At 37.9% G+C, this 25,727-nt stretch overlaps 1 protein-coding gene across 1 annotated transcript in view; it reads right to left on the bottom strand.

Annotated features, from left to right (window-relative positions):
• LOC146138778 (uncharacterized) overlaps positions 1-25,727 on the bottom strand; it is a 47,319-nt gene that overhangs the window by 20,814 nt on the left and 778 nt on the right. Inside the window, exons 3-7 of the mRNA XM_083394680.1 lie at positions 24,885-25,169; positions 24,033-24,212; positions 23,289-23,546; positions 22,478-22,684; positions 21,816-21,977 (exon numbers count right to left, since the gene is read on the bottom strand). Coding sequence (XP_083250806.1) covers positions 21,816-21,977; positions 22,478-22,684; positions 23,289-23,546; positions 24,033-24,212; positions 24,885-25,169 — 1,092 coding nt within the window. The remainder of the gene's footprint in view (positions 1-21,815; positions 21,978-22,477; positions 22,685-23,288; positions 23,547-24,032; positions 24,213-24,884; positions 25,170-25,727) is intronic.

Below are 25,727 nucleotides of genomic sequence, written 5' to 3'. Positions count from 1 at the left end.
TGGCCAGCAGCAGATGGTGTTTCTTTATCTTTGGTGGTTTGGTCCACATCACCAGCAATGTCATATAGACCAGTAGCAGATGGTGTTCTCGCATCTTTGGTAGTTTGGTCTACATCAGCAGCAATATCACTTTGACCAGCATCAGATGGTGTTTCTACATCTTTGGTGGTTTGGTCCACATCACCAGCAATATCACGGTGACCAGCATCAGATGGTGTTTCCGCATCTTTGGTGGTTGGGTCCACATCAGCAGCAATATCATATTGACCACCAGCAGATGGTGTTTCTACATCTCGGGTAGTTTGGTCCACATCACCAGCAATGTCAAATTGAGATGGTGTTTCCGCATGTTTGGTTATGATTTGGTCCACATCAGCAGCAATGTCATATAGACCAGTAGCAGATGGTGTTCTCGCATCTTTGGTAGTTTGGTCTACATCAGCAGCAATATCATATTGACCAGTAGCAGATGGTGTTTTTGCATCTTTGGTAGTTTGGTCTACATCAGCAGCAATATCATATTGACCAGCAGCATATGGTGTTTCAACGTCTTTGGTAGTTTGATCCACATCAGCAGCAGATGGTGTTTCAGCGTCTTTGGCAGTTTGGTCTACATCAGCAGCAATGTCATTTTGACCAGCATCACATGGTGTTTCTAAATCTTTGGTAGTTTGGTCCACATCGGCAGCAATATCATATTGGCCAATACCAGATGGTGGTGTTTCGAAATATTTGGTGGTTTGGTCCACATCAGCAGCAATATGATATTGGCCGGCAACAGATGGTGTTTCTGTATCTTTGGTGGTTTGGTCCACATCAGCAGCAATTTCATATTGGCCAGCAACAGATGGTGTTTCTGTATCTTTGGTGGTTTGGTCCACATCGGCAGCAATATCATATTGGCCAGCAACAGATGGTGTTTCGGTATCTTTGGTGGTTTGGTCCACATCAACAGCAATATCATATTGGCCAGCAACAGATGGTGTTGAGGTATCTTTGGTGGTTTTGTCCACATCAGCAGCAATTTCATATTGGCCAGCAACGGATGGTGTTTCGGTATCTTTGGTGGTTTGGTCCACATCAACAGCAATATCATTTTGACCAGCATCACAGGGTGTTTCTGCACCTTTGGTAGCTTGGTCCACATCAGCAGCAATTTCATATTGGCCAGCAACGGATGGTGTTTCGGTATCTTTGGTGGTTTGGTCCACATCAACAGCAATATCATATTGGCCAGCAACAGATGGTGTTGCGGTATCTTTGGTGGTTTGGTCCACATCAGCAGCAATTTCATATTGGCCAGCAACGGATGGTGTTTCTGTATCTTTGGTGGTTTGGTCCACATCAGCAGCAATTTCATATTGGCCAGCAACAGATGGTGTTTCTGTATCTTTGGTGGTTTGGTCCACATCAGCAGCAATTTCATATTGGCCAGTACAAGATGGTGCTTCCGCATCTTTGGTGGTTGGGACCACATCAAAATCCACATTTGGGTTGCCAGCAGCAGATTCATTAGTATCTGCAAAAATATAACACAAATTAGAATAAGCTACTTTACAAAAAAATATACTTGAATAGTGATTTGCAGAAAATCTCACAATGGATATTAATGTCCAATTACCTGGTTTATTTGTTAATATCTTTTTGACGATCTTCTTTTTACGGATAGTTTTCACTTTGGACATTTTTGGCAAAGCAACTGATTGGCCTTCTTTCAAACTCTTATCAACCTCAACAGATTGATGAGTGTCTGTAATAAAAACAAAGCCAGTAAATCTAAAGGTCACAGATTTGCAAATACCATACGAAATCTAAGATAAATCCATTTTTACCTTGTTTAGATGTTTGAACAACTTTCTTTTTGATAACCTTGACTTTGCTTTTACGATTACTACCAGCTCTTTTTAGTTTTGGTTGAATTTTAAGTCCTTGAGGTGCTAATGGTTCCAAACTAGTGTTGGTATCACTATTGGAAACAACCATTTCATCTTGCTCAGCACATGCTGATGTTTCTGTATCTTTGGCGGTTTCGTCCACATCAAAAGCAATATCATTTTGACCAGTAGCAGATGGTGTTTCCGCATTTTTGGTGGTTTGGTCCACATCACCAGCAATATCATATTGACCACCAGCAGATGGTGTTTCCACATCTTTAGTGGTTGGGTCCACATCAGCAGCAATATCATATTGACCAGCATCAGATGGTGTTTCCACATCTTCGGTGGTTTGGTCCACATCACCAGCAATATCACTGTGACCAACAACAGATGGTGTTTCCACATCTTTGGTGGTTTGGTCCACATCACCAACAATATCATATTGACCAGCAGCAGATGGCGTTTCTGCATCTCGGGTAGTTTGGTCCACATCACCAGCAATATCAGTTTGACCAGCTTCAGATGGTGTTTCTACATCTTTGGTGGTTTGGTCCACATCACCAGCAATATCACGGTGACCAGCATCAGATGGTGTTTCCGCATCTTTGGTGGTTGGGTCCACATCAGCAGCAATATCATATTGACCACCAGCAGATGGTGTTTCTACATCTCGGGTAGTTTGGTCCACATCACCAGCAATATCAAATTGAGATGGTGTTTCCGCATGTTTGGTTATGATTTGGTCCAGATCAGCAGCAGTGTCATATTGACCAGCATCAGATGGTGTTTCCGCATCTTTGGTGGTTGGGTCCACATCAGCAGCAATATCATATTGACCACCAGCAAATGATGTTTCCGCATCTTTGATGGTTTGGTCCACATCACCAGCAATATCAAATTGAGATGGTGTTTCCGCATGTTTGGTTATGACTTGGTCCAGATCAGCAGCAGTGTCATATTGACCAGAAGCAGATGGTGTTTCCGCATCTTTGGTGGTTTGGTGAACATCAGCAGCAATATCAATTTGAGATGGTGTTTCCGCATCTTTGGTGGTTTGGTGAACATCAGCAGCAATATCAATTTGAGATGGTGTTTCCGCATCTTTGGTTATGATTTGGACCAGATCACCAGCAGTATCATATTGACCAGCAGCATATGGTTTTTCCGCGTCATTGGTTATGGTTTGGTCCAGATCAGCAGCAATTTCATATTGACCAGCAACAGATGGCGTTTCTGCATCTTTGGTCATGGTTTGGTCAAGATCAGAAGAAATATCAAATTGACCAGCAAGAGATGGTGTTTTCGCATCATTGGTTATGGTTTGGTCCAGATCACCAGCAATATCACTGTGACCAGCAACAGATGGTGTTTCCACATCTTTGGTGGTTTGGTCCACATAATCAGCAATATCATATTGACCAACATCAGGTGGTGTTTCCACATCTTTGGTGATTGGGTCCACATCAGCAGCAATATCATATTGACCAGCATCAGATGGTGTTTCCGCATCTTTGGTGGTTGGGTCCACATAAGCAGCAATGTCATATTGACCACCAGCAGATGGTGTTTCTGCATCTCTGGTAGTTTGGTCCACATCACCAGCAATATCACTTTGACCAGCAACAGATGGTGTTTCCGCTTCATTGGTGGTTTGGTCCACATCACCAGCAATATCATATTGACCAGACGAAGATGGTGTTTTTGTATCTTTGGTAGTTTGGTCCACATCAACAGCAATTTCATATTGGCTAGCAACAGAAGGTGTTTCTGCATCTTTGGTGGTTTGGTCCACATCAACAGCAATTTCATATTGGCCAACAACAGATGGTGCTTCTGTATCTTTGGTGGTTTGGTCCACATCAGCAGCAGTGTCACATTGACCAGCATCAGATGGTGTTTCCGCATCTTTGGTGGTTGGGTCCACATCAGCAGCAATATCATATTGACCACCAGCAAATGATGTTTCCGCATCTTTGGTGGTTTGGTCCACATCACCAGCAATATCAAATTGAGATGGTGTTTCCGCATGTTTGGTTATGATTTGGTCCAGATCAGCAGCAGTGTCATATTGACCAGAAGCAGATGGTGTTTCCGCATCTTTGGTGGTTTGGTGAACATCAGAAGCAATATCAATTTGAGATGGTGTTTCCGCATCTTTGGTTATGATTTGGACCAGATCACCAGCAGTATCATATTGACCAGCAGCATATGGTTTTTCCGCGTCATTGGTTATGGTTTGGTCCAGATCAGCAGCAATTTCATATTGACCAGCAACAGCTGGCGTTTCTGCATCTTTGGTCATGGTTTGGTCAAGATCAGAAGAAATATCAAATTGACCAGCAAGAGATGGTGTTTCCGCATCATTGGTTAAGGTTTGGTCCAGATCACCAGCAATATCACTGTGACCAGCAACAGATGGTGTTTCCACATCTTTGGTGGTTTGGTCCACATCATCAGCAATATCATATTGACCAGCATCAGATGGTGTTTCCACATCTTTGGTGGTTTGGTCCACTTCAGCAGCAATATCATATTGACCACCAGAAGATGGTGTTTCCGCATCTTTGGTGGTTGGGTCCACATCAGCAGCAATGTCATATTGACCACCAGCAGATGGTGTTTCTGCATCTCTGGTAGTTTGGTCCACATCACCAGCAATATAACTTTGACCAGCAACAGATGGTGTTTCCGCTTCATTGGTGGTTTGGTCCACATCACCAGCAATATCATATTGACCAGGCGAAGATGGTGTTTCTGTATCTTTGGTAGTTTGGTCCACATCAACAGCAATTTCATATTGGCCAGCAATGGATGGTGTTTCTGTATCTTTGGTGGTTTGGTCCACATCAGCAGCAATTTCATATTGGCCAGTACAAGATGGTGCTTCCGCATCTTTGGTGGTTGGGTCCACATCAAAATCCACATTTGGGTTGCCAGCAGCAGATTCATTAGTATCTGCAAAAATGTAACACAAATTAGAATAAGCTACTTTACAAAAAAATATACTTGAATAGTGATTTACAGAAAATCTCACAATGGATATTAATGTCCAATTACCTGGTTTATTTGTTAATATCTTTTTGACGATCTTCTTTTTACGGATAGTTTTCACTTTGGACATTTTTGGCAAAGCAACTGATTGGCCTTCTTTCAAACTCTTATCAACCTCAACAGATTGATGAGTGTCTGTAATAAAAACAAAGCCAGTAAATCTAAAGGTCACAGATTTGCAAATACCATACGAAATCTAAGATAAATCCATTTTTACCTTGTTTAGATGTTTGAACAACTTTCTTTTTGATAACCTTTACTTTGCTTTTACGATTACTACCAGCTCTTTTTAGTTTTGGTTGAATTTTAAGTCCTTGAGGTGCTAATGGTTCCAAACTAGTATAGGTATCACTATTGGAAACAACCATTTCATCTTGCTCAGCACATGCTGATGTTTCCGTATCTTTGGCGGTTTCGTCCACATCAAAAGCAATATCATTTTGACCAGTAGCAGATGGTGTTTCCGCATTTTTGGTGGTTTGGTCCACATCAGCAGCAATATCATATTGACCACCAGCAGATGGTGTTTCCACATCTTTAGTGGTTGGGTCTACATCAGCAGCAATATCATATTGACCAGCATCAGATGGTGTTTCCACATCTTCGGTGGTTTGGTCCACATCACCAGCAATATCACTGCGACCAGCAACAGATGGTGTTTCCACATCTTTGGTGGTTTGGTCCACATCACCAGCAATATCATATTGACCAGCATCAGATGGTGTTTCCACATCTTCGGTGGTTTGGTCCACATCAGCAGCAATATCATAATGACCACCAGCAGATGGTGTTTCTGCATCTCGGGTAGTTTGGTCCACATCACCAGCAATATCAAATTGAGATGGTGTTTCCGCATGTTTGGTTATGATTTGGTCCAGATCAGCATCAGTGTCATATTGACCAGCATCAGATGGTGTTTCCGCATCTTTGGTGGTTGGGTCCACATCAGCAGCAATATCATATTGACCACCAGCAAATGGTGTTTCCGCATCATTGGTTATGGTTTGGTCCAGATCACCTGCAATATCACTATGACCAGCAACAGATGGTGTTTCCACATCTTTGGTGGTTTGGTCCACATCATCAGCAATATCATATTGACCAGCATCAGATGGTGTTTCCACATCTTTGGTGGTTGGGTCCACATCAGCAGCAATTTCATATTGACCAGCATCAGATGGTGTTTCCGCATCTTTGGTGGTTGGGTCCACATCAGCAGCAATATCATATTGACCAGCAACAGATGGTGTTTCTGCATCTCTGGTAGTTTGGTCCACATCACCAGTAATATCACTTTGACCAGCAACAGATGGTGTTTCCGCTTCATTGGTGGTTTGGTCCACATCACCAGCAATATCATATTGACCAGCAGCAGATGGTGTTTCTGTATCTTTGGTAGTTTGGTTCACATCAGCAGCAATATCATATTGACCAGCATCAGATGGTGTTTCCGCATCTTTGGTGGTTGGGTCCACATCACTAGCAATGTCACTTAGGCCAGCAACATGTGGTGTTTCCGCATCTTTGGTGGTTTGGTCCACATCACCAGCAATATCATATTGACCAGCAGCAGATGGTGTTTCTGTATCTTTGGTAGTTTGGTCCACATCGGCAGCAATAACACGTTGACCAGCAACAGATGGTGTTTCCGCATCTTTGGTGGTTTGGTCCACATCACCAGCAATATCAAATTGAGATGGTGTTTCCGCATCTTTGGTTATGATTTGGTCCAGATCAGCAGCAGTATCATATTGGCCAGAATCAGATGGTGTTTCTGAATCTTTGGTGGTTTGGTCCACATCAGCAGCAATTTCATATTGGCAAGCAACAGATGGTGTTTCTGTATCTTTGGTGGTTTGGTCCACATCAGCAGCAATATCATATTGGCCAGCAACAGATGGTGTTTCGGTATCTTTGGTGGTTTGGTCCACATAGGCAGCAATTTCATATTGACCAGCAACAGATGATGTTTCTGTATCTTTGGTGGTTTGGTCCACATCAGCAGCAATATCATATTGGCCAGCAACAGTTGGTGTTTCTGTATCTTTGGTGGTTTGGTCCACATCAGCAGCAATATCATATTGGCCAGCAACAGTTGGTGTTTCTGTATCTTTGGTGGTTTGGTCCACATCAGCAGCAATTTCATATTGGCCAGCAACAGATGGTGTTTCTGTATCTTTGGTGGTTGGGTCCACATCAAAATCCACATTTGGGTTACCAGCAGCAGATTCATTAGTATCTGCAAAAATATAACACAAAGTAGAATAAGCTGCTTTACAAAAAAATATATGAGAATAGTGATTTACAGAAAATCTCACAATGGATATTAATGTCCAATTACCTGGTTTATTTGTCAATATCTTTTTGACAATCTTCTTTTTACGGATAGTTTTCACTTTGGACATTTTTGGCAAAGCAACTGATTGGCCTTCTTTCAAACTCTTATCAACCTCAACAGATTGATGAGTGTCTGTAATAAAAACAAAGCCAGTAAATCTAAAGGTCACAGATTTGCAAATACCATACGAAATCTAAGATAAATCAATTTTTACCTTGTTTAGATATTTGAACAACTTTCTTTTTGATAACCTTCACTTTGCTTTTACGATTACTACCAGCTCTTTTTAGTTTTGGTTGAATTTCAAGTCCTTGAGGTGCTAATGGTTCCAAACTAGTGTTGGTATCACTATTGGAAACAACCATTTCATCTTGCTCAGCATATGTTGATGTTTCTGTATCTTTGGCGGTTTCGTCCACATCACCAGCAATATCATATTGACCACCAGTATATGGTGTTTCCACATCTTTGGTGGTTGGGTCCACATCAGCAGCAATATAACATTGACCAGCATCAGATGGTGTTTCCACATCTTTGGTGGTTGGGTCCACATCAGCAGCAATATCATATTGACCACCAGCAGATGGTGTTTCTGCATCTCTGGTAGTTTGGTCCACATCACCAGTAATATCACTTTGACCAGCAACAGATGGTGTTTCCGCTTCATTGTTGGTTTGGTCCACATCACCAGCAATATCATATTGACCAGACGAAGATGGTGTTTCTGTATCTTTGGTAGTTTGGTTCACATCAGCAGCAATATCATATTGACCAGCATCAGATGGTGTTTCCGCATCTTTGGTGGTTGGGTCCACATCACTAGCAATGTCACTTAGACCAGCAACATGTGGTGTTTCCGCATCTTTGGTGGTTTGGTCCACATCACCAGCAATATCATATTGACCAGCAGCAGATGGTGTTTCTGTATCTTTGGCAGTTTGGTCCACATCGGCAGCAATAACACGTTGTTGACCAGCAACAGATGGTGTTTGACCAGCAACAGATGGTGTTTCCGCATCTTTGGTGGTTTGGTCCACATCACCAGCAATATCAAATTGAGATGGTGTTTCCGCATCTTTGGTTATGATTTGGTCCAGATCAGCAGCAGTATCATATTGGCCAGAATCAGATGGTGTTTCTGAATCTTTGGTGGTTTGGTCCACATCAGCAGCAATTTCATATTGGCAAGCAACAGATGGTGTTTCTGTATCTTTGGTGGTTTGGTCCACATCAGCAGCAATATCATATTGGCCAGCAACAGATGGTGTTTCGGTATCTTTGGTGGTTTGGTCCACATCGGCAGCAATTTCATATTGACCAGCAACAGATGGTGTTTCTGTATCTTTGGTGGTTTGGTCAACATCAGCAGCAATATCATATTGGCCAGCAACAGATGATGTTTCTGTATCTTTGGTGGTTTGGTCCACATCAGCAGCAATATCATATTGGCAAGCAACAGATGGTGCTTCTGTATCTTTGGTGGTTTGGTCCACATCAGCAGCAATATCATATTGGCCAGCAACAGATGGTGTTTCGGTATCTTTGGTGGTTTGGTCCACATCGGCAGCAATTTCATATTGACCAGCAACAGATGGTGTTTCTGTATCTTTGGTGGTTTGGTCCACATCAGCAGCAATTTCATATTGGCCAGCAACAGATGGTGTTTCTGTATCTTTGGTGGTTGGGTCCACATCAAAATCCACATTTGGGTTACCAGCAGCAGATTCATTAGTATCTGCAAAAATATAACACAAAGTAGAATAAGCTGCTTTACAAAAAAATATATGAGAATAGTGATTTACAGAAAATCTCACAATGGATATTAATGTCCAATTACCTGGTTTATTTGTCAATATCTTTTTGACAATCTTCTTTTTACGGATAGTTTTCACTTTGGACATTTTTGGCAAAGCAACTGATTGGCCTTCTTTCAAACTGTTATCAACCTCAACAGATTGATGAGTGTCTGTAATAAAAACAAAGCCAGTAAATCTAAAGTTCACAGATTTGCAAATACCATACGAAATCTAAGATAAATCAATTTTTACCTTGTTTAGATGTTTGAACAACTTTCTTTTTGATAACCTTCACTTTGCTTTTACGATTACTACCAGCTCTTTTTAGTTTTGGTTGAATTTCAAGTCCTTGAGGTGCTAATGGTTCCAAACTAGTGTTGGTATCACTATTGGAAACAACCATTTCATCTTGCTCAGCATATGTTGATGTTTCTTTATCTTTGGCGGTTTCGTCCACATCACCAGCAATATCATATTGACCACCAGTAGATGGTGTTTCCACATCTTTGGTGGTTGGGTCCACATCAGCAGCAATATAACATTGACCAGCATCAGATGGTGTTTCCACATCTTTGGTGGTTTGGTCCATATCACCAGCAATATCACTGTGACCAGCAACAGATGGTGTTTCCCCATCTTTGGTGGTTTGGTCCACATCACCAGCAATATCAAATTGACCAGTATCAGATGGTGTTTCCACATCTTTGGTGGTTGGGTCCACATCAGCAGCAAAATCATATTGACCACCATCAAATGATGTTTCCGCATCGTTGGTGGTTTGGTCCACATCACCAGCAATATCAAATTGAGATGGTGTTTCCGCATTTTTGGTTATGATTTGGTCCAGATCAGGAGCAGTATCATATTGACCAGAAGCAGATGGTGTTTCCGCATCTTTGGTGGTTTGGTCCACATCAGCAGCAATATCAAATTGAGGTGGGGTTTCCGCATCTTTAGTTATGATTTGGTCCAGATCAGCTGCAGTATCATATTGGCCAGCAACAGATGTTGTTTCTGCATCTTTGGTCATGGTTTGGTCCAGATCAGAAGAAATATCAAATTGACCAGCAAGAGATGGTGTTTCCGCATCATTGGTTATGGTTTGGTCCACATCAACAGCAATATCACTGTGACCAGCAACAGATGGTGTTTCCACATCTTTGGTGGTTTGGTCCACATCACCAGCAATATCATATTGACCACCAGAAGATGGTGTTTCCGCATCTTTGGTGGTTGGATCCACATCAGCAGCAATATCATATTGACCAGCATCATATGGTGTTTCCGCATCTTTGGTGGTTGGGTCCACATCACCAGCAATATCATATTGACCACCAGAAGATGGTGTTTCCGCATCTTTGGTGGTTGGGTCCACATCAGCAGCAATATCGTATTGACTAGCATCAGATAGTGTTTCCGCATCTTTGGTGGTTGGGTCCACTTCACCAGCAATATCATATTGACCAGCAGCAGATGGTGTTTCTGTATCTTTGGTAGTTTGGTTCACATCAGCAGCAATATCATATTGACCAGCAGCAGATGGTGTTTCTGTATCTTTGGTAGTTTGGTCCACATCACCAGCAATATCACTTAGACCAGCAACAGATGATGTTTCAGAATCTTTGGTGATTTGGTCCACATCACCAGCAATATCATATTGACCAGCAGCAGATGGTGTTTCTGTATCTTTGGTAGTTTGGTCCACATCGGCAGCAATAACACTTTGACCAGCAGCAGATGGTGTTTCCGCATCTTTGGTTATGATTTCGTCCAGATCAGCAGCAGTATCATATTGACCAGCAGCATATGGTTTTTCCGCGTCATTGGTTATGGTTTGGTCCAGATCAGCAGCAACATCATATTGGCCAGCAACAGATGGTGTTTCTGTATCTTTGGTCATGGTTTGGCCCAGATCAGAAGAAATATCAAATTGACCAGCAGCAGATGGTGTTTCTGCATCATTGGTTATGGTTTGGTCCACATCAACAGCAATATCACTGTGACCAGCATCAGATGGTGTTTCCACATCTTTGGTGGTTTGGTCCACATCAGCAGCAATATCGTATTGACCAGCATCAGATAGTGTTTCCGCATCTTTGGTGGTTTGGTCCACATCAGCAGCAATATCGTATTGACCAGCATCAGATAGTGTTTCCGCATCTTTGGTGGTTGGGTCCACTTCACCAGCAATATCATATTGACCAGCAACAGATGGTATTTCCGCATCTTTGGTGGTTGGTTCCACATCACCAGCAATATCATATTGACCACCAGAAGATGGTGTTTCCGCATCTTTGGTGGTTGGGTCCACATCACCAGCAATATCATATTGACCACCAGAAGATGGTGTTTCCGCATCTTTGGTGGTTGGGTCCAGACCAGCAACAATATCGTATTGACCAGCATCAGATAGTGTTTCAGCATCTTTGGTGGTTGGGTCCACATCACCAGCAATATCATATTGACCAGCAGCAGATGGTGTTTCTGTATCTTTGGTAGTTTGGTCCACATCACCAGCAATATCACTTAGACCAGCAACAGATGATGTTTCCGCATCTTTGGTGGTTTGGTCCACATCACCAGCAATATCATATTGACCAGAATCAGATGGTGCTTCCGCATCTTTGGTGGTTCGGTCCACACCACCAGCAATATGACTTTGACCAGAAGCAGATGTTGTTTCCACATCTTTGGTTATGATTTGGTCCAGATCAGCAGCAGTATCATATTGACCAGCAGCAGATGTTTTTTCCGCGTCACTGGTTATGGTTTGGTCGAGATCAGCAGCAATATCATATTGACCAGCAAGATATGGTGTTTCCGCATCTTTGGTAGTTTGGTCCACATCGGCAGCAATATCAAATTGACCAGCAAGAGATGGTGTTTCCGCATCATTGGTTCTGGTTTGGTCCAGATCAGTAGCAATATCATATTGACCAGCAAGAGATGGTGTTTCCGCATCTTTGGTAGTTTGGTCCACATCAGCAGCAATATCATATTGACCAGCAACAGATGGTGTTTCTGCATCTTTGGTGGTTTGGTCCACATCAGCTGCAATATCATTTTGACCAGCATCACATGGTGTTTCTGCACCTTTGGTAGCTTGGTCCACATCAGCAGCAATATCATTTTGACCAGCATCAGATGGTGTTTCTTCATCTTTGGTGGTTTGGTACACATCAGCAGCAATATCATTTTGACCAGTAGCATATGGTGTTTCCGCATCTTTGGTGGTTTGGTCCACATCACCAGCAATATCATATTGACCAGCAGCAGATGGTGTTTCTGTATCTTTGGTAGTTTGGTCCACATCAGAAGCAATATAATATTGACCAGCATCAGATGGTGTTTCCGCATGTTTGGTGGTTGGGTCCACATCAGCAGCAATGTCATATTGACCAGCAGTAGATGGTGTTTCTGCGTCTCTGGTAGTTTGGTCCACATCACCAGCAATATCACTTAGACCAGCAACAGATGATGTTTCCGCATCTTTGGTGGTTTGGTCCACATCACCAGCAATATCATATTGACCAGCAGCAGATGGTGTTTCCGCATCTTTGGTTATGATTTGGACCAGATCAGCAGCAGTATCATATTGACCAGTATCAGATGGTGTTTCTGTATCTTTGGTTATGGTTTGGTCCACATCACCAGCAATATCATATTGACCAGCAGCAGATGATGTTTCCGCATCTTTGGTGGTTTGGCCAATATCACCAGCAATATCACTTTGACCAGCAGCAGATGTTTTTTCCGCGTCACTGGTTACGGTTTGGTCCAGATCAGCAGCAATATCATATTGACCAGCAACAGATGGTGTTTCTGCATCTTTGGTTATGGTTTGGTTCAGATCAGAAGAAATATCAAATTGACCAGCAAGAGATGGTGTTTCCGCATCATTGGTTCTGGTTTGGTCCAGATCAGTAGCAATATCATATTGACCAGCAAGAGATGGTGTTTCCGCATCTTTGGTAGTTTGTTCTAAATCAGCAGCAACATCATATTGACCAGCAACAGATGGTGTTTCTATATCATTGGTAGTATGGTCCACACCAGCAGCAAAATCATATTGACCAGCAGCAGATGGTGTTTCTGCACCTTTGGTAGCTTGGTCCACATCGGCAGCAATATCATATTGACCAACAAGAGATGGTGTTTCCACATCTTTGGTAGTTTGGTCCACATCAGCAGCAATATCATATTGACCAGCAACAGATGGTGTTTCTGCATCTTTGGTGGTTTGGTCCACATCAGCAGCAATATCATATTGACCAGCATGAGATGGTGTTTCTTCATCTTTGGTGGTTTGGTCCACATCAAAATCCACATTTGGGTCTCTAGCAGCAGATTCATTAGTATCTGCAAAAATACAACACAAATTAGAATAAGCCACTTTACAAAAAAATAATACGTGAATAGTGATTTACAGAAAATCTAAAAAATGATGTTACTGTCAAATTACCTGCTTTATTTGGTAATATCTTTTTGACAATTTTCTTTTTACGGATGGTTTTCACTCTGGTCATTTTTGGCAAAGCAACTGATTGGCCTTCTTCCATAGTTTTATTAACCTCAACAGATTGATCAGTGTCTGTAATAAAAACAAAGTAAGTAAATCTAAAGGTCACAGATTTGCAAATACCATACGAAATCGAAGCTAAATCTATTTTTACCTTGTTTAAACTTTTGAATAACTTTCTTTTTGACAACCTTCACTTTGCTTTTACGATTACTACCAGCTCTTTTTAGTGTTGGTTGAATTTCAATTCCTTGAGGTGCTAATGGTTCCAAACTAGTGTTGGTATCAGTATTAGAAACAACCATTTCATCTTGCTCAGCATATGCTGATGTTTCTGTATCTTTGGCGGTTTGGTCCACATCAACAGCAATATCATTTTGACCAGTCGCAGATGGCGATTCTGCGTCTTTGGTGGTTTGGTACACATCAGCAGCAATATCATTTTGACCAGTAGCATATGGTGTTTCCGCATTTTTGGTGGTTTGGTCCACATCACCAGCAATATCACTGTGACCAGCAACAGATGGTGTTTCCGTATCTTTGGTTATGATTTGGTCCAGATCAGCAGCCGTGTCATATTGACCAGCATCAGATGGTGTTTCCACATCTTTGGTGGTTGGGTCCACATCACCAGCAATATCATATTGACCAGCAACATATGGTGTTTCCGTATCTTTGGTTATGATTTGGTCCAGATCACCAGCAATATCATATTGCCCAGCAGCAGATGGTGTTTCCGCATTTTTGGTGTTTGAGTCCACATCAGCAGCAATATCATATTGACCACCAGCAGATGGTGTTTCTGCGTCTTTGGTAGTTTGGTCCACATCACCAGCAATATCATATTGACCACCAGCAGATGGTGTTTCTGCGTCCTTGGTAGTTTGGTCCACATCAGCAGCAGTATCATATTGACCAGAAGCAGATAGTGTTTCCGCATCTTTGGTGGTTGGGTCCACATCAGCAGCAATATCAAATTTAGATGGTGTTTCCGCATCTTTGGTTATGATTTGGTCCAGATCAGCAGCAGTATCATATTGACCAGCAGCAGATGTTTTTTCCGCGTCATTGGTTATGTTTTGGTCCAGATCAGCAGCAAAGTCATGTTGACCAGCAACTGATGGTGTTTCTGCATCTTTGGTGCTGGTTTGGTCCAGATCAGTAGGAATATTAAATTGACCAGCAAGAGATGGTGTTTCCGCATCATTGGTTCTGGTTTGGTCCATATCAGCAGCAATATCATATTGACCAAAAACAGATGGTGTTTCCGCAGCAAATGGTATTTCTGTATCTTTGGTAGTTTGTTTTTCATCATGAGCAATTTCATCTTGACAAGCAGGACCACTAAAGTCTAATGTCTCATCGGCTTGTTTGTCATCTAGAAAAACACACAAATTTAATAGACATTTTATGGAAGATGTCAACAAATAAAAATGTGTTAATGTATAACTTATAATTAGATCAAATGTCTAATTCCTTAAGTTTTAAGTATGTTTTTTTTTAATTTGAAAACTACCTGTATTTGCAGACTTCTTTTTGACCACCTTCATTTTCTTTTTGCGAATACTTTTGATTTTTGTGTCATCTGACTTAAGAGTTTGTTCACTTTTGTGTTCGTCTCTAATGGAATCCTCGTCTGTAAACAGAGTTTAAGGCTTTAAATTTATAATACTACCTTTACTTAAAATCTACTACCCTTCTAAATAAATAAACAAAACAAATTATCACCTTGTTCATTTTTATGGACAACTTTCTTTTTGATAATTTTCGTCTTGCTTTTGCGAACACTGCCAACTCGTTTTATTTTTTGTCCTTTGGGTTCTAAACAATAATAAACAATAACCTATTAAAAATCAATTCACACTTTCAGGCTTTTTGACACGCTACTAGTGGTGTGTGCTTTGGAACTTGTTGCCAATAAAAAGCAAGCCTGGCATTGTAACAATTAGAAACGGATTTTCAGAAACAGATTTTTTTAGTAACGCCAACGTTTTGACTCCCTATTAGGGTAAACTTTTTCAGGTCAATGAACTTGTAGCTTGACAAAACGGTTATTAAACATGTAACCTTGTTATCGCGTTCCCATATTTTCGTTTGTTTTTTGCCTTGTATTGGTTGCAAAATCACAATCAAATTTTAAAGCAGGATGTTCGAAGGTTATAATAAGACTTAGTAAGAATATCGAAAGTTATACAGAAATAGTTATTATTTTAATCGATTCTAATATGTCTTTATTCATTTTTAACACGTTGAAAATAAATAGAGAGCTATTCGAAACGTTCAAAATGCAACCTACTTCAGTATGGGCTGTAATATTCTTACTACAATCTATTTTGTGAATCGTTTGTGTGCCCTAACTCGTTTTTTTATTTAATTTCGGTTTAATACAAAGATGTCACTTTGGCCAACACCATTTTTAGTCTTTAGGTCTTAATCAATAATTTAAATTAATATTGTTTGGGGCGGAACGACGACTTGTTGGTGATTTTTACAGTCTGAAAAACATAGGCTATGCTTAAAATACCCATATTGCAGCATGAATCTTTGCTACTCAGATTCATAACTCATATATAAATTTTAATTACATTGATTGCCGATAAATTAAATGTGATCCTAGTTCAAATGATAGTTCATTTTCCAATTTACATGAATTTAGATGTTATAGTTTGAATCTAATTTAAAAAACCTAAATAATTCATGTCCAATTTAATTTATGTTGAATTGCAACTCGATTGCCCTGCGGAACATTATCCAAATGTGGAATCGAAACGTCGGTAGTAATAATAAAAAAACCTTTGTCCAAAGAAGCCTTTATAATTGAAACGCCTTGGGATAGCGAGGTTGGGGCCTTAGGGTTGTTCGAGCACCCCTAGGAAAAACTCGGGGTGCCCAGCACCCCTAAATAATGTTAAATCTTCCTTTAAAATACTGTATATTTCGTTTAATGCGTGCCATTTTGCGACTCTGACAGTTAGTCAAAGACTAGTAATTTAGCAAAACACCTTCCAAGCAAATAAGATAGGTCTGTGTTGTTAATACTAAAGTTAACTGTGTCTCAAAGACTGTTGTTCGTTAAAAGGAAACCGATTGGACCATTACAGGCATTTCCTAAAATGCGATGACAATTTGTTTTCGCATATATTAACTAATGAATATATGATATAGCAAAAGTTCAATATGTATTACTACACGTATAAACTTATATTTTCGGTGGGCATTTATGGACGTCATATTTAGTACTTGTAAAAAAAGCACCCTTGTAAAATAGAAAAGTCGGCGCCTATGGAACAGGCCCTATGTCATTTAAAGTTTGTTTACCTGCGTCTGCTTGGTCAACTGCCACTTCTGTTTCGTTGTTTTCTGTGTTTGCTGCCCCTTCATATAATTGAGTCTCTTTGTCAGGTGAGGGTTGAATTATGTTCATAGAGATGACATCATCACTGACAGAATCTCTTTCACCTTGATCTTGCTTTAAAGGTTTCAAGGACATTTCTTCATCAGAGTAGCCACCTAAAAAACATTCAAGGTTTCCGCAAAAACAGCTCGGACAAAAAAAGAAAAAAAATGTTACACGTATAGGATGAATATTTACCCATATAGAAAAAAGTAAAATTTTTTTAAATATTGGGAAGAGGTTTTGGAATAAAATCAAGTATCGAACATTCCTAAAACTTTTTTTTTTAAGTTCTAAACATGCTATAAACTTTTAATTTGTTTAAGTTAAACAGGAAAAAAATCCAGTAATCTAAGAAAGTTTTAGCAGGCGAAGGGTTATAGGTCATTGCTAGATCATTCGACTGCAAAAGCAGAGGCCTCCGGTAAAAACCCGAATAACCCTTTTAAATTTTTATTGCTAAATCATTATTTTTGAAAAAGAATTAAGAAATGAATGCTAAAACTAGTCCCATACATGGGATGTATAGTTCTGTTGTAGAGCATTTAACGACAAATCCTAATGTCTCTGTTTCAAATCCGGGTGCCCCTCTTAAATTTTTTACTCTTTATTTATTACTTATATATCAAAACAAATTTTGGGAAATTGAGCTTGAACTAGTCCCAGACATGTGGGTATAGGTGAACACTAGAGCATTCAAATGCAGAACAAGAGGTCTCCGGGTCAAATGCCCCTCTCAATTTTTTTAGAATTTGGATACCTTAGGCCTAGTCTCACCTTGCTCATCTTTGCTATATTCAGGTTCCGAATCACTGCGCCACACTTCCTGTGATATTGCTCTTTTCGGCTTTTTCTTTACCACTCTGACCTTTTTCTTCTGACTTCCCTTTATGTAATGTGGCTTATCTTGCGTGCCTTCATAAACAGTTGAACAATTATATTTCAAAACCTGTACAACCAAATGAAAGAAAACGTCAGTCTTTCAATATATATCAAACCTGTAGGTGGTGCAATTCATACTAATGGACTGTTATTGTATTGACTCGCACCTACAGCTGTTATATTAAAATCACTTGACTTAATTTCATTTACGAATAACGACTTTATTTGCACTCAAGTCATTTAGGCAAAAGACTGGAGTCATAATTAAGTGTTAAAGTGAATACATCTTCCAATAAAATTAGGGTAATTTACTTCAATTTTGACATGTATAACAGTTTGTTCTTTATTTTTTCGTGATTGTATTTTAATAGCACAAAAATAGATATTTATTTTTGATGCTCAAGAATTGTCCTTTTGACTATACGTGATCAACTGGGAGTTAACTTTTTTACCTTTTTTTGTTTGTTAAAAATGACTCGACTTAAGTTAATTTAAAAAAGACTCCTTTACAAAACTGACATTTATTTACTAATTTGTTTTGATAGCTACTAGAAAAAAAAATACAAAAAGCCGAATTTTTAATTGGAAATTATTGCTACCTGTCAAAGGTTCATTTTCAAGGACTTCCTCTTTAATTTCAGAAACTATAGCAGAGACGTTTCCTGGTGCAGCATTATCCTGGGTTGTAGAGCATATGGTCTCGGTGATATTGGCCTCTATAACAATACTTAGGTTTAACCATACACAGTAGTAAGTGCTAAATTTGGTTGATTTAGTAGCTACCTACAGCATGTTTGTTTTGTGGCGAATAAGCAAAAGAATACATACAAAGCTTTGATTTTAAAAGGCATATATTACTGTAATTAATGTTCTAACACAGAAATTTCTAACTACAATCTCTTTTTATAAAGCTTACTTTAATAATCTTTAACATTCAAAAAAAAGGCGAGTTTAAATAAAACTATCAATAAAAATAAAGCGCAATATGGAACGAAATAGTGGAATTTTACTTCCAATGTTTATGATATATGGTACAACATGTTGTGATTCTTTTGTTATCAAATAATTACTAGAGACAGACAGATATATCTGTTTAGTGATAATCGGACGATATTGGATTCCTATCGATGTATCAGTATAGGTAAATTTGGCCCGATTTATTTGCCAATATTTAGCTTTAAAAATATTATATAGCTACTCCTTAAAAACAACGATATTTGCTATTTTTCAATCTTACATTTTATTTTCATGACTGAATATTCAACACAGTGTTTGGTTTACAGTGTTCAGCGTCATTCAAAGTAATATGCAAAATAAGAGTTGTGTGATTACATAGGTAGATACACTGAATGCTATTGGTGTGTAATGTTCAATAAATTACCTATCCCAAGTAAACAAAAAATCGGTTTGTGTATTGTTTGGCAAAAACCTAAAAAAGCGGATATCAGTTCAAAAAGTAATATCAATCAATATCTAAGAATTACCTAGCACTTCTTGTTGATTATTATACTGTTGTGTCTGCTGATCTTGATTTGGTGAACTTGCATCAATCTCTGTTGCAAAGTTCTGTTCCGATTCCATTTGAGCCAAATGCTGAACAACGTCTTCAAACGCTGTTTCAACCGAGTGCATTTGTGATTGTTGACTAGCAATCGTGGGAGATATTACTGTTTCCTCACAACTGATAAAATCACCATGATGTGTGACAACCATAGGTTTAATCTTTATAGGTTCATCTTCTGCATTCGGTTCTGGATTTAACAACAAAATAGTCAAGGCCTGATTAAAATGTAGGGCTTTAGTTTTATTTTATATGATTGCTCATGTTTAGGTACAGCTTACGTTTAGTTCGCTTAGCAAAAACATGTAACACAAACTGAGTTTAAACAGCTTTCTGCCATACCCATAAACTTAAAAACTGTTTGCAAAACTTAAAAAACTAAACTTTTTATAATGAAGGAAACGCTTGTTATATATGAGCCAAGATTTTTAAGTAATCCAGGCTAAATTAAACTGTTAGTGTTGGAAAATTGATATAATCAAGCATAGCACAAGTTAACATAGTGGTTCTCAAACTTTTTTGCTTGCGGCACACTAAAAAAAGAGTAATTTTAAAATCGCCTTGACATACAAAATACTATATGTAAGTGTCTCAATATTATTAATTTGCAATGGACTTGTAATAAAAAATTTCAAAAAGGTTTGAGGCACACTAGTATGCAACGGCGCATAGTTTGGGAGTCATTGGGCTAGCTGGTATGCAGCCAACTTATATTTTTCTAAATTTCAACAATATTGTCATGAAATAATAGACACATTGCATAGATCTTTACTGGATTCACATTCAGTTAATTCTTACATGATTTTTTTAAATAGCGAGTTAATAGGCTATTTTAATTTTGTTTTAGGAATTCAAGACTAAGATAAATATGCACAGAATCATTATTTTTGCCTCTACATCCACATACCTATTCCTTTGGGTGTGATTTCAATGTCAACATCATCCAGCGCTTGATTCAGAGCCAATGGGTTTAATTCTGTAACAACCTCTGACAATAAGTCAGTTGTTTCAATATGGCTTACTCCATCAGAATCAGTTTGTACTGAGCTTTCATCAATCAAATCGGTGAAGTACTCATTGATTTTGATTTGTACTGTTTCCAGTGGAGTGATCGAACTGCCTATTTCTTCTTCTTCATTTTCTATGGGTTTTGTGAAGTTTAAACCATCCTGTGTTGATTCTGTGGCATTTTTATCCCCTGCAATACGAAACAAACACATATGAGGTTGATTGTATTTGTATCTATAAGGAAAATAAACCCAGTTCAGGAATATAACATCAAAAAAGTAATTGAAAAATGTAGAAGATCTAATGTTTACAAAAAAAAAACTTTTTATTTACAAAAATAACAATAACTGTTAAATATTTTTTTAATTCTACAATCACGGTATCTTTAAGGTTTGGTTTGGGTGACCGCTAAGTAGTTTTAAGAGACTGCAAGTGTTTCATTTAAATAACAAAAAGTTGCAAGTCCAAAATTTGGGAAACCGCTGGAGAAATCCGAAACGGTCCCCCAAAACACCTTAAAAAAACACTGTCTACAATATTAACTAGATATCTTTTAAAAGAAAATTTTAACTATTCTAATGAAGATCTAAAAGTTCACAACAATAAAAGTACTAAATTCGACTAATTCGTTAGGTTTCTGAATCGTTAAAAATGCTATGCTTTTTATTTACCTTGAATTAAATCAATTTCTTTTGGCGTATCGACATAAACCAGCTCATCATCATTTTGCAATAGTTCTTGATTGTGCGAGGATTCATATTCATTAGCAACAACAGACTCAATTGTTGAGTATGGTTCTGAAAAAAGTTAAAATACAGAAGGCACAAGCAATTTATTTCAAGCAGAAAAATGACAATGCATGGAAGTGACAAGCAAACAACAAAAACAGCCAAGTAATTAAGGACAGAGAAGGAATTGCAAGGCCATGAAGTTTTCAAGCAATTGGCGTCATGCAAAGCTACTTATACCTGTTTTCAACAAAAGAACTTGTTTTTCCACATCACAACAGTGCGCAAGACAAGACCATCCCGTTATGACGTTGGTTAGACAAAGATCCTGGTATATTCTAATGGATTTTTTGTATTCCGGATAAAATTTTATTAATTTATTTCAATTTCTAACTTTGACTTTCTTTTCTAATTTTACTATACTCCACTTCTAACTTCGACTAAACCTTTTAATCCTGTCATTGTAGTCAATAATATACACAGTTTTAAAACAATGTCTTTGAATAGTTTTTTCTTATCTAAAATAATTTATAATCTTAAAAAATGAATTTAACTGCATCAATCTTTTCTTACATGTTAGTTAGTTTTTCCAAAATATACAAACAAAAATAGTTAGTTACAACCGCACAAAATACAATTCGCTTAAATATATTTTACATACCTTGATTTTCTGCGGCATAATTTGAATCATCAGTAACCATTTTTTCCCCTTCATATGGCAAAGTTTCAGGAACTGTGTCAACAGACTCTGCATTGCTATAGTAGGATTCAGTCTGATTTTGGTTTTCAAGATTCTCATCTTCATTTGACGGAACACTTTGGTCTAGACAATAAAATTATTTCAATTTCAAGTTGTGTTATTATTTTTTAAAGGGGGTTTACATTTTTTTACTTATTCTTTCAAAAAATACTTTTTAAGTTGGGAGTAGAACCTTTTTTTACCAGTATGCAAAATGTAAAAAGTGGCTAAATTAAGTAAGCTTTTAAAGAAGAAAATTTTTAATGTTTTAAATATATCTTGCTACCTCCTAGTGTATGAGCTTTGATATTCATTCCATGTCTAACTACAACCTCTAGGCATTATCCTAAGATCTACCCGAAACGTTCACAAAATGCTACCTACTTCTGTTTGGGCCTTCACATTCCTACTACGACCAACTAAAACCTCCCAAGCATTATGGAAAAATATAAGATTCTGTTTGTATCTTTGAAAGAATTTTGTGTCGGTACCTTATATACCAATCCTATTTTATAAAACCATTAGCCTTGGGCATCGGTACCAATTCCATTTTATAACACCTTAATTTTATAGCAAAAATTCACCTGTGTAATCTGGCTCCATCAAATCTTCGCCATAACTCTCCATCTGGTGTTCTGTGTCTGGTTCAATTACCACAATGGTTGGCACCACTGGTTCGTTTTCTGTGTAACCATATCCCTGGTACTCAGATGGTGTTTCTGATTCATCGGGTTTTGGTTTCTTTCGACGACTGCTGCCCATGCGCTTGATTTTTTTCTGCGGCTGAGTATCTGAAAACAGTTTTCACATTTTTATTTCTCCTATGGATAGATTTACAGATAGATTTGAAAAAAAGAGACTATCATTTAGAAGAAAATATAAATATAAAAAAACGTGGGCAAGACATCCAAATTTTACAACACTGTCATTCAACAAAGCGATTTGCCAACCCAGTAGATTAATTATCTAAGTATTTTTGACCGTTGCAAAATCTTTCTTAATGTTTTAGTTTTTTGATTAGATTGGGATATTGTTACATTTTGGTGACATGATAATATAATTATGAGCCAAAAGAATTTTGACTAAAATTAGCAACTTATAACCTAAGTTACTAAATTATTCAATTTGAATATTTTGCTTATTGTTGTAATAATTAATACCCATTGTGGGTCGAATAAAACTTTGCAGGAAAATTGAATAGCTAACAAAAAAGGTTGCGAAGCACTGGTTAGATATTTAATAAAATAATAAATATACACAGCATATCAGATCAACATTACCCAACTATATCCATAATAGGCAATGATTGAGACTATTCCTGTTACACAAACAAAAAGTTTTATGACAAAAAGAATATTTTTTTCAATACAAACTCCTGCCTTTTTTGTTACCTACCGTCATGGTATGAAACTTCCTCAGATGGGGAATCATGGTGATATTCTGACTCAACGATAGGAGTGAAAGATTCAATTTCTTCCTTTAAAGGTTCCTCTGGTTGATAACTTGGCTCCTCTGGTTGATAACTTGGCTCCTCTGGTTGATAACTTGGTTCCTCTGGTTGATAACTAGGTTCTTCTGGTTGATAACTAGGTTCTTCTGGTTGATCACTAGGTTCTTCTGGTTGATAACTTGGTTCCTCTGGTTGTGCAAGTTCTGAACAGAATGTCAGATTTAATACAACCATACACTGAGCTAAATAACTTCTGATTTATATGTTTAGGAGCATGAATCGGCAAAAATTTAATATGGAGAACGCTTAAATCAACTAGAAATTTTAAGAACTAAAAAATATGACTTACATTTTTAAAACAGGCTTCATTATATATATATATATATTGTAGATTATTGTTCCTAATCACACGTGTTTACCAATTTTAATAGTTAATTGTTCAATTTATCAAGTCAATGACATGACTTGAAGTTAACTTGCTCTCAAAATTAACTTGAGCATCAGATGAGTTGGTCTGGTACTTTTACTATTATTTTAGCAAAAGACCTCACTTGGACTCAAGTTATTTTACAAATGACTTGACTGGGACAAAATGACTCGTTTACAACACTGCAGTTTAGAAAAAAAAAATTACACCAAATCCACAGTAAAATAAGATTTCATGTCAAAGGCACAAACAACAAATTCACCTGGTATTTGTGGCTCTTCAGCAGTGTATGATGATATTACGGGTTCGGCTGGCGAAACTTCATAGGAACTATCATCAGCATATGGTTGTGTATAATGCGATGTGGCGTTATCTGCGTAGTCATCTTGCTTATAGTCAGACAGAGTGCTTGTAATTGGTTCTGGATCTACTTGTGTCGTCTCTGTGAAAGATGTAAAAGGTTAGAACGTGGCTCATAGTTGTTTTTCTTTTTTTTATTGTTTGTCTGGTATGTATAAATATGTTTTCGCCTTTAGTTGCAATTATATTGCCCTGAAAAAGATTGCCCGAATAGGTGGTCGAAACGTTGGCCCTTTAATAAAATTTTGCCAGAAGAACAATTATATGATTGATGTAAAAGGTTGTGTGGTCTGACTGTTTTTGTCATCAAATGTCAGATGAAATTAAAATATAGGAAGACCCTTTTAAGATGCAAAGATATACTTTTAATGAATCACCATTTGACTCTTCACTTTAAAACTTTGGTTTAGTATTAATCTTTTAGGCCCAAAAATTCTGCATTAGATCAAGATCATGAAAAAAAAATGTGCATGATTGTAAAAACACATATTTCTGTATCAACTGCTAGTTAATAGTATATTTAAAAAATATTTAATATATAGGGATTCGCTTAAAGCATTTAAAAAATGTAACACCAGTTATAGTAGTAGTGGCCATAAAACTTTTTTATTTACTTTGATTTTTTTTTTATTTTAATTAAAATTAAAACAAAGCTTCCATTTTTTTCTATGCTAAATATAATCTCATTAGTTTGACACCAATTTATTAATGCCTTGGCGTTGGTTGTTTATCTAACAAATTCAAGTGTCTTAACCTGTATAAGTGTCGCTTTTGTTTCCTTCAGTTATAGTTTCTGGTTCCACATATGGACTCTCAAGTTCAGCTTCCTCATTATAACCAGCTCCATATGAACCATATTCACTAGGATAGCTACTTTGAGCAGCTGGCTCAGTGCTACTTGAATAGCTGGCGGAATCAACTGGCTCCTTTGTACTGGGATAGTTGCTCGGCTCAACTTGTACAGTGGGTTCAGAATAGTTGTTTATATCACTGGGTTCTATAGACTCAGTATTCTCTGTTGTAGTTTTGTATGCAGTATCTGAAAGTCCAAAGTAAAATAAGTTACAAACGTTTTTTTTGTAATCTTTGGAGCAAAATGCTTGAAGGTTGCAGTAAGAATATCAAAGCCATATAGAAGTAGGTATCATTTTGAATGTTTTGACTAAATCTTAAGATTATGCTTGTAGGTTGCAGTAAGATGTAGTAAAAATATCAAAGCCATATAGCAGTAAGTAGCACTTTAAACGTTTCGAACAACATCTTTTAAAACTGTATAAAGAGTTATTCTATTCTGTATGGGATTTGACATTTTTACTACGTTTTTAGTAATGTTTCTTACAAAACTTTACTTTTTTCATTGGGAAACCTATGTAAACTTTTTTTCTATTTTTTTTTACTAAAGCAAGGGGGTTGTTGAAATTGGTAATTTAAAGGATTGTTGGTATTCTGAATTTGTGAGTTGGATTATTGGTCTTTAAAGAGGGTCCACAAACCAATTGGATTCGGTGAAACAGTTTGCAAATAAAAGGTTGTTAGTCCTACATCCAACCGAAAATAGTTCAATGAAATAATGCAAATGAAAGGTTGCCAATCTCAA

The sequence above is a fragment of the Ascidiella aspersa genome, chromosome 7 (assembly GCF_963924565.1).
Source record: "Ascidiella aspersa chromosome 7, kaAscAspe10.2, whole genome shotgun sequence".
Lineage (NCBI taxonomy): Eukaryota > Metazoa > Chordata > Ascidiacea > Phlebobranchia > Ascidiidae > Ascidiella > Ascidiella aspersa.
Note: the sequence above shows the minus strand (reverse complement) of the source record. Positions and strands in the feature narration are given on the sequence as shown.